The following is a 13728-nucleotide window of genomic DNA, read 5'->3' as shown; positions in this document are numbered from 1 at the left end:
CCTCAACTCTTCAGCCAATGAGTTCAATCTTTGCTCTGCAGTTTACCCCATATATCGGGAAAGCTGACAGACAATTCAGCAACTCACAGGAGAAGGATTCTCCTCGAATAATGCCCATCACCAGGCAATGGGGAGCCCAGTTCATCAGTGCAAATGACAATGCTGCAGGATATGTACCAATCGTCAGTCTCTTCCTGAGGACCCCCCCCCCCCCCCCATCTCAGATGCCAGCCTTCAACTAATTCGATTCATTCGGTGAAATTTCAAGAAATGGCTGGAGCCACTTGCTATTGCAAAGGCTGTAGGTCCTGAAAACCTAGCTGAGCCATTCGAGTGCAATACAACATTGACATTCATTCAAAAATATGGTTAGGTCCTATCCACAGAAAGTAGAGGTCCAATCTGGTCAGTTACTGCCCCATTTCAATCATCGGCAAAATAATGATGATCACGGCATCAAGATGCACTTATTCAGGAATGAACTTGCTCACTGATGCTCAGTTTGAGAGCTGCCAAGGTCACACTACTCCAGACCTCTGCACACCCATGACCCAAACAAGAGCTGAACTCCAGGGGTGAGGTGAGAGTGACTACCCCGAGAAATCAAAGCTGCATTACGACTGAGGGCAGCAACAAGAAGCCCAAGCAAAGATGGAGTTAATGGGAAGCAGGGGGCAAATTCTCCACTGGTTATAGTCATCCCTGGCACATAGGAAGATGGCTATCACGTTGGAAGCCAATCATGTCAGCAGTTAGTGCCCACCAACTTTGGGCATGGTTCCCCAGCTGAAAGTCTATGCTAGGGACACTGAAATGGTAAGACAATGTCTAAAAGCGATCTCCTGTGAGTAGGGAAGAGTAAATTGAATTCTTGATTGGGAGAGCATTCTCAGCGAGCAGGTGACCAACCCAGAACAATTGAAGGCGCTGTTGGCCTCAACGGCTGGGCTTATTCGCATGTGCCTGGCTGCTTTACCAACCGCAAACTCGAGAAACAAATGCAAGAGTCCTGGTAGCCATTGAAATCCGGCACTTTTATCAGGAGACCCCAGCAGGAACTAGAGACAGTGGAGACAGTGAATTCTGCAAGGGCCTGTGGTCGGGAAGGAAGTGAAGTCTAGGCAAGAGCCCTTCCCATCTGGGGCCTGGAGGAACAGGCCTTTCTCTCCACCCCATAAAGGAAACAAAAATGAGACTGCTTTTCCCCTGCTCCTCTTCTCACCAGCTACCTCCCATCAGGCAAGATGCACCTGTCTCAGCTTAAAACAACTCCTCAATCCCACTGGTGTTAGTAGGCCCAGGTCTAAAAATCTGAAGGACCCTACACCCACCATCCCTGCCTTTGACGGAGTGTCCTATTTGCCTGCGATTTAGGCCGGGGTTAGGGCTTCAGCCTATACGATCAATCTAAGCTATTCCTTACTCATCAACCTTATGCCTTCTGGATGTGATTATGGTAGGCGAGCCTAATCCTAACCCCCAGTATTCTGTCTGTGGGGAATCGGAGAGAAGCTGTACCTGAATAGGATCTCCTGTCACTGGATTCTTCACACTTCTTGCAGCCATCCTCATTCCCAAGGCAAAGTTGGCGACTCTCTCCGCATGGCTTGCAACAGGAATGGGCACGCCTCCAACAACCATGTAGGCATCTCCAATAGTCTCAACCTGCACACGGTCCAAACCAGAAACAAGAGGTATCATAATCCTTATGAAATCGGATCTCATGGACACTGCCAGCTTGACCCAATTTCCTGGTCCTGATCGTGCTCCTGCCAAGGATTTGCTTTTGCCACAATCAAAACCTTTTCCCAAACTTGTGGACCACTCTGATACTGGGCTGAAAACAAAACTTAATGGTACCAAATACTGGCATCGTTAGCGTGATGGAGATGTATGCATTTAAAATTTCTTATTTTATTTCAATTATTATTAGGTTGGTGTCAAACACACAGACATAATCTCAGGCAAAGACCAGTTCACCGACTGCTAAGGGGTCAACTCTTAACAATATGCCACATCCTTTCACTGGAGTCACTTGTCACCCTTCATTGGCATGGGTTGATGGCACCCCTGTGCCCACCCTGACAGCTAACACTCCATTCATCAAATTAAATAACAAGACTATAGATGCTGAAAGCTCAGAGGAAAGGCTAGAGAATCACACCAGGTCAGTCTGCGTGGAGGAACTCACAACTGGTGCTTAACCGGTGGCTAAGCAGAGATTTAAACATGGTACCTAGGGACTGGATTTTCCTCTGGGACACAGCCCATAGTAACGTGGCATTTCGAAGAGAAATCAGGCAGTGAGATCCACTTCGAAAGCTGTCAGGAATTTCACACAGGGGGTAAGTAGGGTGGCAGATAAGTAGGTGAGAAGGTGGAGTGGGTCACGATGGTTCCAGGAGGTGAGGCACAGCTGGGGATGGGGGAGGTGGGTCAGAAGGGGCCGGAGGTTGTGGTGAGATTGGGTTATGGAAGAGTCAGGAATAGTGAGGAAATGATTTCAGGCACAATGTTGTTAGTGTCTGGAACCTCCTGCCTCAAAGGACGGTGGAAGGAGACTCAATCTTAACTTTCAAAAGATAAGTGAAGGGAAGGAATCATTTGCCAGGCTGGGGAGAAAGACAGGGGGTGAGTGACAGGAATTGTACACTCTCCCAAAAAGCCAGCACATGGAGATGATAGGCTGAACGGTCGACTTCCATGCTGTAATTGTCTACAGTTTCAACAGGTTTCCAATTCTACGCAGAGATCTTGGCTTTTACTTTTTAATGTCGTTTTGTTTTTACATTTCTGTAACAGCACGTTTCCTGCCCAATCTGTTATCTCCATTGTTTACAGAGATGGATTGATAGTTTCCACACTGTGACCCGCAGTTTCGTTGAATGTTCCTGGTGCACATGACCCACCTTGTAAACATCGTGGACTGTAGTTATACGATCAAAGCGGGAGTACATGGAGTTGAGCATGTGGACAATCTGGATCGGCTCACAGGCTGCACAGATGTTGGTAAAAGTCACTACATCACTGAAGAGGATGGTGCAATCCTCAAATTCCCCTTTAGGAGAACAGAGAAATGTGTCACCATATTATTCACCATTCATCCCGCAGACAGCTCAGAGACTGACGGGCAATTATTATTTGAAAAATAATAAACCATCTGTTCAAGACCGCCATCTTGGAGAGTGGTTAGAACTCACTAACACATGGAGCACTGGAGGCAGATAGTGCAGATATTTTGAAGAGTATATGAGAGAAGCAAATGAGGGAGAAATGCATTGATGGTTATGTTAATAGATGTGGTGAAGAGAAGCTGGAGGAAGTTCATCTGAGCATGGACACTGGCCTGGACCAACTGGGTCAAATAGCCTCTGTGCTGTAAGTGCTATGCAATAATATGAAATTCAGATTCTCCTCTGTTCAACCAGTCAATGTTCCTCCATCACCCAATCTCACCCACGACCTCCAGCCCCTTCTGACCCACCTCCCCCATCCCCAGCTGTGCCTCACCTCCTGGAACCATTGTGACCCACTCCACCTTCTCACCCACTTATCTGCCACCCTACTTACCCCCTCACCTACCAACCGATCCCTCTCAATAAACCAACCACCTGACCCCCCTCACCCACCGAGCACCCGATCCCTCTCACCCACCAGCCACCCAAACCCTCTCACCCACCTACCACCCGATCCCCCTCACCCACCTACACCCGAACCCTCTCACCCACCTCCCACCCGAACCCTCTCACCCACCTCCCACCCGATCCCCCTCACTCACCTACACCTGAACCCTCTCACCCACCTACCACCTGATCCCCCCACCCACCTACCACCTGATCCCCTCACCCACCAGTCACCCAAACCCCCTCACCCACCAGTCACCCGAACCCCTTCACCCACCTGCCATTCGATCCCTCTCACCCATCTACCACCTGATCCCTTTACTCACCTGCTACTCGATCCCTTTACTCATGTCCGTATCTCCTCACCCACTACTTTCACCCTTAGTTTCTCTCTGAAGCTGTTTAGTGCAATATTGGAACCCTTAACGCCTTCACTTACCAGAATGTGGCAGGTGATGCCATGAAAAGGAAGGTGCGGATTGGTGTCACCCTACACTATGAGAAACTGTCAGGTACCAGAAAAGGGCAGGGACAGCTCAGAATGGAAAATAGTCCACTATCCATCACCAGAATCCCAAACAAGTGCATAATAATATTCAAAGAAATATTAAAACCATGGCCCTGATAGGAACCTCCCAAAAATGCTACACAGCTAATGAAGCAGCATCACTGAAGGAAACATGGCAGCAAGTGTGACACAGCAATATCTCACCAACAACAATGAGTGGACAATCTGTCTCAGTGATGGTCGTTGAGCAGCACGTTAAGGGGCACTGATTTAAAGACTGAGATGACTCAAAGAGTAGAGAGTCTTTGAAACTCCCCAGGGAGCTGTGGGACCGAGTCCTTGTGTACACTTAAGGCTGAGATCGATAGATCCTCGATCAGCCGGGAATCAAAGGTTATGGGAGGAGGGCAGGAGAGTGGACCATGAGGAGTACTGGGTCAGCCATGAGCAGCCTACTCCTGCTCCTATTTCTAAAAGAAAAATAAAGAAAACAAACATGAGTTAGAACCCAAGACTGTAAAGTGCTTTAGGATGGTGAATGGTCATGAGAGGTAGATGAAGTCATGTCCTTTTGTTTTCATGTCAAAGGCCCGTTCAGTTTTATTCTGCAGTTTAGCACATTCATAATGAACAACCAAAATAATTAAATACAGACTTCTTGCCCATCGATTCCCACTGGATGAAAACTGGATCGCTGTTTGGTTTTCATCAGATGTGAGGGCAGCAGCAGGAGAAAGAGTCAGCTTATCGATTAACCCGACAGTATGTTACTCTGAGCTGCCAAAAATTCAGAATTAAAGGATCCACCCCATTCTTTCAATAATGCCTTATGGAACGAGGAAATGAATTAAAAATGGCACACAGGGATAGGGAAAGTTGAAGTGCCAAGGCTCCAAGGCTAAGCACACTGAACAAATGCAAATTTCAAAGGAGCACTACTTAGCAGTGACCAGTCTGGTTAGCCATAACTCAATATGCTGACACCCCCCAGCCTAGTGTGAAGGAGTGCTGCACTGTCAAAGGTACCATCTTTTAACTGAGATCGTAACCCAAGGTCTTGCCTGTTCTGACAGGTGGATGTAACAGATTCAATGATAGCACTTCAAGAATTGTAGGGGGTGTCAGGATCAACACTTGTCACCAGATGAGTAATTCAGCTCATTACAGTGTGTGGAATGTTACAGTGTGAATTGCTTGCAGTCCATTTTTACATGACAACAGTGACGACTGTGCTTGAGTGACCTTGAAGTGATGTGGGATCTCCTGAAGACAAGTGCCCTGGTCTTGGTGCAGAAGGTCTGGTGTCGAAGTTGGAAGAGATAGTACTCACCTGCTTCAACCTGCTTGCCTTCCTTGAGCTGGTTGGCCACGTGTTTAGGTAGCATGGCATATAGTAGTGCCTCAGTTTTCTGCTTTTCCACCTCCAGGTTCTTGGACAGGATTCTCAGCTCCTCTTTCTTGCGTTCGAGCTGATTGGACAGCTCAATCTCCGCTAGCCTTTGCTGATTGAGGAGAATGAGGTCTCGCGTTGTGTCATGCTGGGCTATGTCAGCGATGTACATCCCCACCTCTTCCAGCTCTTGGAGACAGTGCAACTGTGGCGAGCACAGGTAAATCATACATTGGATCGATCCCATCCACAGCATCTGCCCTGGGAAAAAAAACCAGCAAAATGTAAACTGCATCAGAAATCTCCCAACTGTCAAAATAACTAAATGATGCATGCAAAATGTAACTTGTAATGCTTCTATATTGAAAGGTATATGATTTATTTTACTATCACTTTTTGAGATTAGTATTCAAAATAGTGGCATATGAGTATTGGTTACTTTTGTGAAGAGTTTCCTTTCAAAAAGTAAAGGTCAGACAGTCCTTTTAGAACAGTGACATGATCAGTATGGCTCAGAAAACAAGTGCTTGTAGATCCCTGTAATGTATTAATGGAAGATTGTTTATACTCTGGTGGTTTATGACAGTAAGGTAAACATAGAGGCCCATTAGTTGGCTTCCAGTTCAGAATAATACAAGTTCGATTTTAGTTTAGAAAACCCAGCAATTAAATATAGATATAGATGTAGGGGTATGGGTGGGTTACACTTCGGCGGGGCGGTGTGGACTTGTTGGGCCGAAGGGCCTGTTTCCACACTGTAAGTAATCTAATCTAATCTAATCTAAAAGTTTTTTAGGGCAATTCAGAGAAGACTGGACTGAAGTCAGAAGTAACTTTCATTTTCTTACAGTAATATGGGACGGTTCAAGGAAAGCACAGTTACCTCAGTGGAACTATTTAATTTGTGAAGCTTCCACACCGAGGTGCTGGAGAGAGCATGCAAACCTCCAGAAAACTCATCCCTCCTACCCACCCAGTATCACCAGCCTGAATGTGGGATACTGGCAGCCTTAGCCATCTCACTGAACCAGAGTGGGAGTGGGTAATTCACATAACCTGTATGGGGTGGGAGATGTTACTTCAGCAGTCTCTGTACAGGCTGAAGCACAATATTTGGGAAGTTAAGACAAATTTCCACTCTGAACATCTGTACCTCGGAGTTTCAGGATTGGTTGAGTTTGCATCACTTCTGTCCGTGTTTTCAGTACAAACTGACTGTTGATAAACTTTCGAATGCTGGAGATAGTAAAAGACACTGCTGGATGGGTGATTGTGAAGTAGTCATCAAATCGAATGTTCATTGCCTGTAGTCCCGGTACATGCTTCTGAATATTCACTCCCGCCTGCTTGACCTTTAGCTACAGCAAAAAGAGATTCACATTGCAATATGGAGATAGTGTCACAACGTTTTGCTCAAGTAAGCAAGACCATCACAATGGGGGCTATCGGGATAGCTCAGCAACAACAAAACCACAGATCAACATGTTAATCTAGCATCATTCAATTTAAACAAGCCATTTCTCAGTGGAAGTACTCTCATCACTGAACCCGGAGGTTAGATTCAAACCCCACTCAAGGAAGATAAAAGTATAATGTAGGCTGACACTCCAGCCAGCACATCTGCATAGTCAGAGGGGCTATCCTTTCAATGCGGTGTTAAACCAAGCTGTGGACTGCCCTCTCACCCACTGTGAGAGCTCCCAGGGTGGCACTGTTTCAAACAAAAACAGTGAAGACCTCTCTGTGTCATGACAACATGGTCACTTCTCTGATTACCATTTGTGGGGCAACTGCACAGGCAAATTGTCTGGCACATTTCCCTCCATTACAACAACAACCACATTTCAACAAAGTATTTCACTCATTGTGAAATGATTCTGGACACATTGAGGTTGAGCAAAGTGCAATATAAATGCAATTCAATCCTTCCTTCTTTTCTATAACTCTCTTCTCTGGTGCAATGTATTTGAGTCAAGTTTAGAGTGGTGCTGGAAAAGCACAGCAGGTCAGGCAGCATCCCGGGAGCAGGAAAATCAATGTTTTGGACAAAATCCCTTCAACAGGAAAATGTTTTTAACAACAACGGTATAACTTGAGTGTTAGATTGCCTCACGTAAGCGGCTATGTTTTTTTTAACGGAGACGTGATAATGTCTGAATGTTCCTTTAACTATCCAATGGTTTCCAAATGATAAGATGATATTTAGGTACTAACCTGTGTGCATGGTCAACTAATGCTCACAGAGAATATTCATCAAAATCAAGTCTCACAATCAACACTCATATCATTCACTTCAGGAGAAATAAAATATGCTGCTTTTCCCCACCTTAAAATATCCCAAAGTGCTTTACAATGAAGGAAGCTTTGTCTTGCTGTAATTATCGCTGTAATGTAAGAAATGCAGCAGCCAATTTGCTCAACTGCACTGTGGTCATTTTGTGATGCTGGTTGAGGATTAATAATGACCAGGACAATGTGGAGAGCTCCCCTCTTCTCATTCAAAATGCACTGAATATTAATCTAAAACAACTTTCTTTTTCAATCTGGCCGATACAAGAGATTAAGTCTCAGTTTTACACCTTATCCAACAGATAGTACCTCCAACTGTGCAGACATTCCCTGACTATCACACTGTAAAGTCAGCCTTGGTTGTTATAAAAGAGAAAGTTCAACAGTTGGTGAGAGAAAGAAAGAAATGAACATGCAAAATAGGAATGGAGGGAGACCACTCGGCCCCTCAAGCCTGCTCTGCTGTTCAATAAAGTCATAGCTGATCTTTATGTGCTTCGAATTCCACAGTACCATCCTGCCTAGCTAACCCTTGTTTCCTTGATCCCTCTGCCTAACGGGAATCTGTTTTGAATCTTGGTCCTGAGGAATACAATGTACCTTTAAAATAGAGTTGTAATCAGCAACCTCAAGGTCAAGTATAATACAGACCCAAAGCACGTCCTGGTTTACATAAGTAAACATTGATTGCCATTGTTGAGCATAAAAGTACAAACTGACCAAATGAGTGGCATTTGGGACTAACCCACTTTCATCCACGACAAAGTCCCAACCTTGCTTTAGTTCAATGAAGGCCTAACAAATTTAATGTCAGTGAGAGATCTTCACTGGGCATTCAGAGTTTCCTATGCAACAATATGGAAGTCTGAACATGCACCAGATGAAATGCTACCTGTTATTGGACATGGTGGGTCCAGACTCTTTACTCATTGTGAAATGACTTGATTTTCTCAGTGCCTCCTTCACCACATTTCTGATCATCACCCATAGCAAATTCACCATACATCATTTCTGCTGCCCTTGGCCTTCTAAGTAGTAAAGGGTTGGAAGGCACTGTGAGAGGCCACTTGGCAAGTGGATGGGTATGCATCTCATAGACGGCGTAATGTGTGGTGGGGGCAGTAGGGGTTTCAGTTAGAGGATGTGTACTATGACACATTTGCATGAACTGACTCCCACAACCGCCATGCTGACTATCCCAAATCAGCCCCTGCCTTTCCAAATGCATGAAAATCCTCTAATTCATCTACATACTCAACCAGACTGTTTCCATGGATTCCAGGCCTCTTCTCCAACTCCATGCCAATTATATCCCCCATACATTGTAATATTCTAAGGAATTTCAATTTCTGAATCTCAGGCAATAATCTTGGTCATGAATGGCAAAGAAATTCTTACCTCCTCATCAAAGACAATGTGAAAAGGAAATGCATCACAGAAAGTTTTTGTGTCCATCCAGAGCCTCTCTGGGTAAACTGGCTCAAAAGAACATAGCAAGTTACCTAGTAATAGGAATGCATGAACAATTATTGCACCCTTCTGTACAATTCCATTTTTTATATGTATAAAAGAATTAATTACAAGTGAAAAGCTTAACTTTTCAATAAGCAATGACTGTAGTGGAACAGTTTGCAGATGGAGAGACAGCCAGTTTTGTAAATCAGAATCAAATTCTGAGGTCAGAGCTCAAAATGGCCTTTGGACCTAACAACAAACTGAATCGCAGCTGGGCTTCCCATTGCGATGGTGACCGAAGGATCATTATAAATTCCACGCCATCACACAAACAAGGGAAGGAATTCTCCCAGTTTACCATTAATATTTCAGCCTGATTGATCACACCAAAAATATAGATTTACAGCCATTGCTTCATCTCAGGACTGTGGTCAAAATAGTACTGTCCTTCTTATGTGCCAGTGGCTGCACTTTAACAAGTTATTGACTGGATTTAAAGTGCCACTATCAGCCATTATTGGGAAATACTAATATAAAGGCATGAAAAATAAGGTCATTTTCATTGGAACATATCAGTTTAAAGGATAAAATGACTGATATGTTATAAGGGTGAAAGGATTGGACAGCAGTTTGCTTCCAATAGTTAATACTTAAGAATGAAAGAGTGTGCGTCGTTTTAGAGAGTTGTGAGACTGGAATTTACTGAATTAGTGCTCAAGGCAAGGACTACGCCAACATTGGATAGGAACGTTCAATAGAAATGGTTGAAATTATCAACTGGAAGGGTGTGAATTGACTGGTATTTCTACCTGGTCAGCAGAAAAGTAATTGGGATTCTCAGTTAGCACCAATATCCTTCAGAGCTGAAAATGTGTTGCTGGAAAAGCACAGCAGGTCAGGCAGCATCCAAGGAGCAGGAGAATCGACATTTCGGGCATAAGCCCTTTCCTGAAGAAGGGCTTATGCCCGAAACATCGATTCTCCTGATTAACATCGATTAACTGTTCAAGCAGTGACCAGCTGTCACTTGCATTACTTGAACCAGAGGCAGCTGGAAATAAATAGAACCCTCGAGTCATAGAGTCATGGAGATGTGCAGCACCGAAACAGACCCTTAGCTCCAACTCATCCATGCTGACCTGATAACCTAACCTAATCTAGTCCCATTTTCCAGCACTTGGCCCATATCCCTCTAATCCCTTCCTATTCATATACCCATCCAGATGCCTTTTAAATGTTGTAATTGTACCAGCCTCCACCACTTCCTCTGGCAGCTCATTTCATACACGAACCACCTTCTGCGTGAAAATGTTGCCACTTCAGCTCCTTTCAAATCTTCCCCTCTCACCCTAAAGCTATGCCCTTTAGTTCTGGACTTCCCCCATCCCAGAGAAAAGCCCTTGTCTGTTTATCCTATACATACCCCTCATGATTTTATAAACCTCTATAGCCTCTGACACTCCAGGGAAAACAGTCTTAGCCTATTCAATCTTTCCCTATAACTCAAACCCACCAATCCTGGCAAGAGTTGCATGAATCTTTTCTGAACCCTTTCAAGTTTCAGAGCATTCTTCCGATAGGATAGAGACCAGAATTGCACACGATATTCCAAAAGTGGCCTAACCAATGTTCTATACAACTGCAACATGACCTCACAACTCCTATACTCAATGCTCCGACCAATAAAGGAAAGCATACCAAACGCCTTCTTCACTATCCTATCTAACTGCGACTCCACTTTCAAGGAGATATGAACCTGCACTCCAAGGTCTCTTTGTTCAGCAACACGCCCCAGGACCTTACCATTAAGTGCATAAGTCCTGCTCTGATTTGCTTTTCCAAAATGCAGCACCTCACATTTACCTAAATTAAACTCCATCTGCCAATCCTTAGCCCATTGGCCCATCTGATCAAGATCCCATTGAACTCTGAGGTAACCATCTTCACTGTCCACTATGCCTCCAATTTTGGTGTCATCTGCAAACTTACTAACTATACTTCCTATGTTCATATTCAAATCATTTATACATATGATGACAAGCAGTGGACCCATCACCGATCCTTGTGGCAACCACTGGTCCCAACTGAAACGCAACCCTCCACCACCACCCTCAGTCTTCTGCCTTTGAACCAGTTCGGTATCCAAGTGACTAGTTCTCCTTGTATTCCATGAGATTTAACCTTGTTAACCAGTCTTCCATGGGGAACCTTGTCGAACGCCTTACTGAAATCCATGTAGATCACATCTACTGCTCTGCCCTCATCAATCTTCTTTGTTACTTCTTCAAAAACTCAATTAACTTCGTGAGACATGATTTCCCAGACACAAAGCCATGCTGACTATCCTGAATCTGTCTTTGCCTTTCCAAGTATATGTACATCCTGTCCCTCAGGATTCCCTCTCGCAACTTGCCCACCACTGATGTCAGGCTCATCGGTCTACAGTTCCCTGGCTTTTCTTTACTACCTTTTTTCAATAGTGACACCACATTAGCCAACCTCTAGTCTTCTGGCACCTCACCAGTGACTATTGATGTTACAATACTGCTATCAATGGGGTGGCATGGTGGCTCAGTGGTTAGCACTGTTGCCTCACAGCGCCAGGGACCTGGGTTCTATTCCAGCCTCAGGCAGCTGTCTGTGTGGGGTTTGCATATTCTCCCCATGTCTGTATGGGTTTCTTCTGGGTGCTCCATTTTCCTCCCACAATCCAAATTATGTGCAGGTCAGGTAAATTGTTCATAGTGTTCAGGGATGTATAGGTTAGGTGCATTAGCCTGGGGTAAATGTAGACTAGTGGGGGAGTGGGTCTGGGTGGATTACTCTTTGGAGGATTGGTTTGGACTTGTTGGGCTGAAGGGCCTGTTTCCACACTGTAGAGATTCTAGGCAATATCTCAGCAAGGGGACCAGCAATTATTTCCCTAGCTTCCCACAGAGCTCTATGGTACACCTGATCAGGTCCTGGGGATTTATCTACTTTTATACATTTGAAGACACCCAGCATCTTCTCCTCTATAATATCGATATTTTTCAAGATGTCACCATCTATTTCCCCACATTCTATATCTTCGATATCCTTCTCCACAGTAAACACAGATACAAAATACTCATTTAGTATCTCCTCATCTCCTGTGATTTCACACATTAGCTGTCATGCTGATCTTTGAGGGGCCCTATTCTATCTCTCGTTCCTTTCTTGTCCTTAATGTATTTATAAAATCCCTTTGGATTTTCCGTCACCATATTTGCCAAAGCTATCTCATGTCCCCTTTTTGCCCTCCTGATTTCCCTTTTAAGTGTAATCCTAATGCTTTTATACTCGTCCAAGGATTCACTTGATCTATCCTGTCTATACCTGACATATGCTTCCTTCTTTTTCTGAACCAAAACCTCAATTTCTCTGCTCATCCCTTCACCTACCAGCCTTTTCTTTCACCCTAACAGGAATAAACTGTTTCTGGACTCTCGCTATTACATTTTTAAAGGCTTCCCATTTTCTAGCCGTTCCTTTGCCTATGAACATCTGCCCCCAAACTAGTAGACACATCAATTGTTTTAACTGAAAACAGATTAATCCAACAGGTCTAACTTGTTAGTTGTAAACCAGTACAGCAGGGAAAGGCATTTTATATCTAGAATTATTTAGTTATTGCCCTCCTTTTTACTGTCCCCAGTTATTTCTCTCTGTTTATCTTCAATGTCCATGTCTAGTCTCAAACTCTATCTATCCCCACAGTCTTTGTCCATTGCTTATCCCCCACTCTCTGTTTCTTTCTCTCACCCTTACAGTTTCTCCCCTTCCCTATTCCTCTCCAACCCATCTCTCACCACTGGTCCTTCCCCAAGATCTCCCTCTGCCATCCCTCCCTCCGCATGCAGTATTTGCCCCAGTCTCTCTCCCTGAGACTATCTCTCTCCCCGCCGCCAACTACAACTCTCACTCTCTCACTCCCAGTTTCTCATTCCCCACCACCAAGTCTGCCTCTCCTTCTCCCAGTATCTCTCTTTCTGCTCAGTATATCTTTCTCCCTCTCCCAATCTCTCCATTGAGTCTAACCTCAATTCATTCCCCCTGCAGTCTCTCCCCACCTCAGTCTCTCTTTTCCACTCCAGTCATTCCTCATCCAGGAATCCCTAAAACCAGTCTCTCTTGCCCTCCCAAACACCCCCCACCTCTCTCTCTCCCCTCCCCCCTGAAACCCCCACTGAGTTTCTTTCTCAATTTGAAGTAAAAAGGTATAAAGAGTTGTGGAAATAGGGTTGAGTAGGTAGAAGTCTGTTATCCAGACCAGACCCCTTCAAGGTATATTGAGAAAGTAGTCTAGACTCTATCCTTTTCTTATTTTAAAGGTGCTGTGTTCCAGATGCAACTCAATTGGTCAAACAACTTGACATGAAACAAAACGTGATTTATTCATATACTGTAGTTCAAATACACCGAAAGAAATGAAAAAAAGAAGA

General features: G+C 44.5%; 1 protein-coding gene across 1 annotated transcript in view; it reads right to left on the bottom strand.

The window, feature by feature from the left end:
- LOC140485891 (guanylate cyclase soluble subunit beta-2-like) overlaps positions 1-13728 on the bottom strand; it is a 49570-nt gene that overhangs the window by 10082 nt on the left and 25760 nt on the right. The window contains exons 8-12 of the mRNA XM_072584338.1: positions 9209-9312; positions 6675-6879; positions 5462-5782; positions 2910-3058; positions 1519-1665 (exon numbers count right to left, since the gene is read on the bottom strand). Of these exons, the coding sequence (XP_072440439.1) occupies positions 1519-1665; positions 2910-3058; positions 5462-5782; positions 6675-6879; positions 9209-9312 (926 nt within the window). The remainder of the gene's footprint in view (positions 1-1518; positions 1666-2909; positions 3059-5461; positions 5783-6674; positions 6880-9208; positions 9313-13728) is intronic.

Source organism: Chiloscyllium punctatum, chromosome 15 (assembly GCF_047496795.1).
Source record: "Chiloscyllium punctatum isolate Juve2018m chromosome 15, sChiPun1.3, whole genome shotgun sequence".
NCBI lineage: Eukaryota > Metazoa > Chordata > Chondrichthyes > Orectolobiformes > Hemiscylliidae > Chiloscyllium > Chiloscyllium punctatum.
The sequence above is the reverse complement of the archived record's forward strand: the minus strand, read 5'-3'. Positions and strand labels throughout refer to the sequence as shown.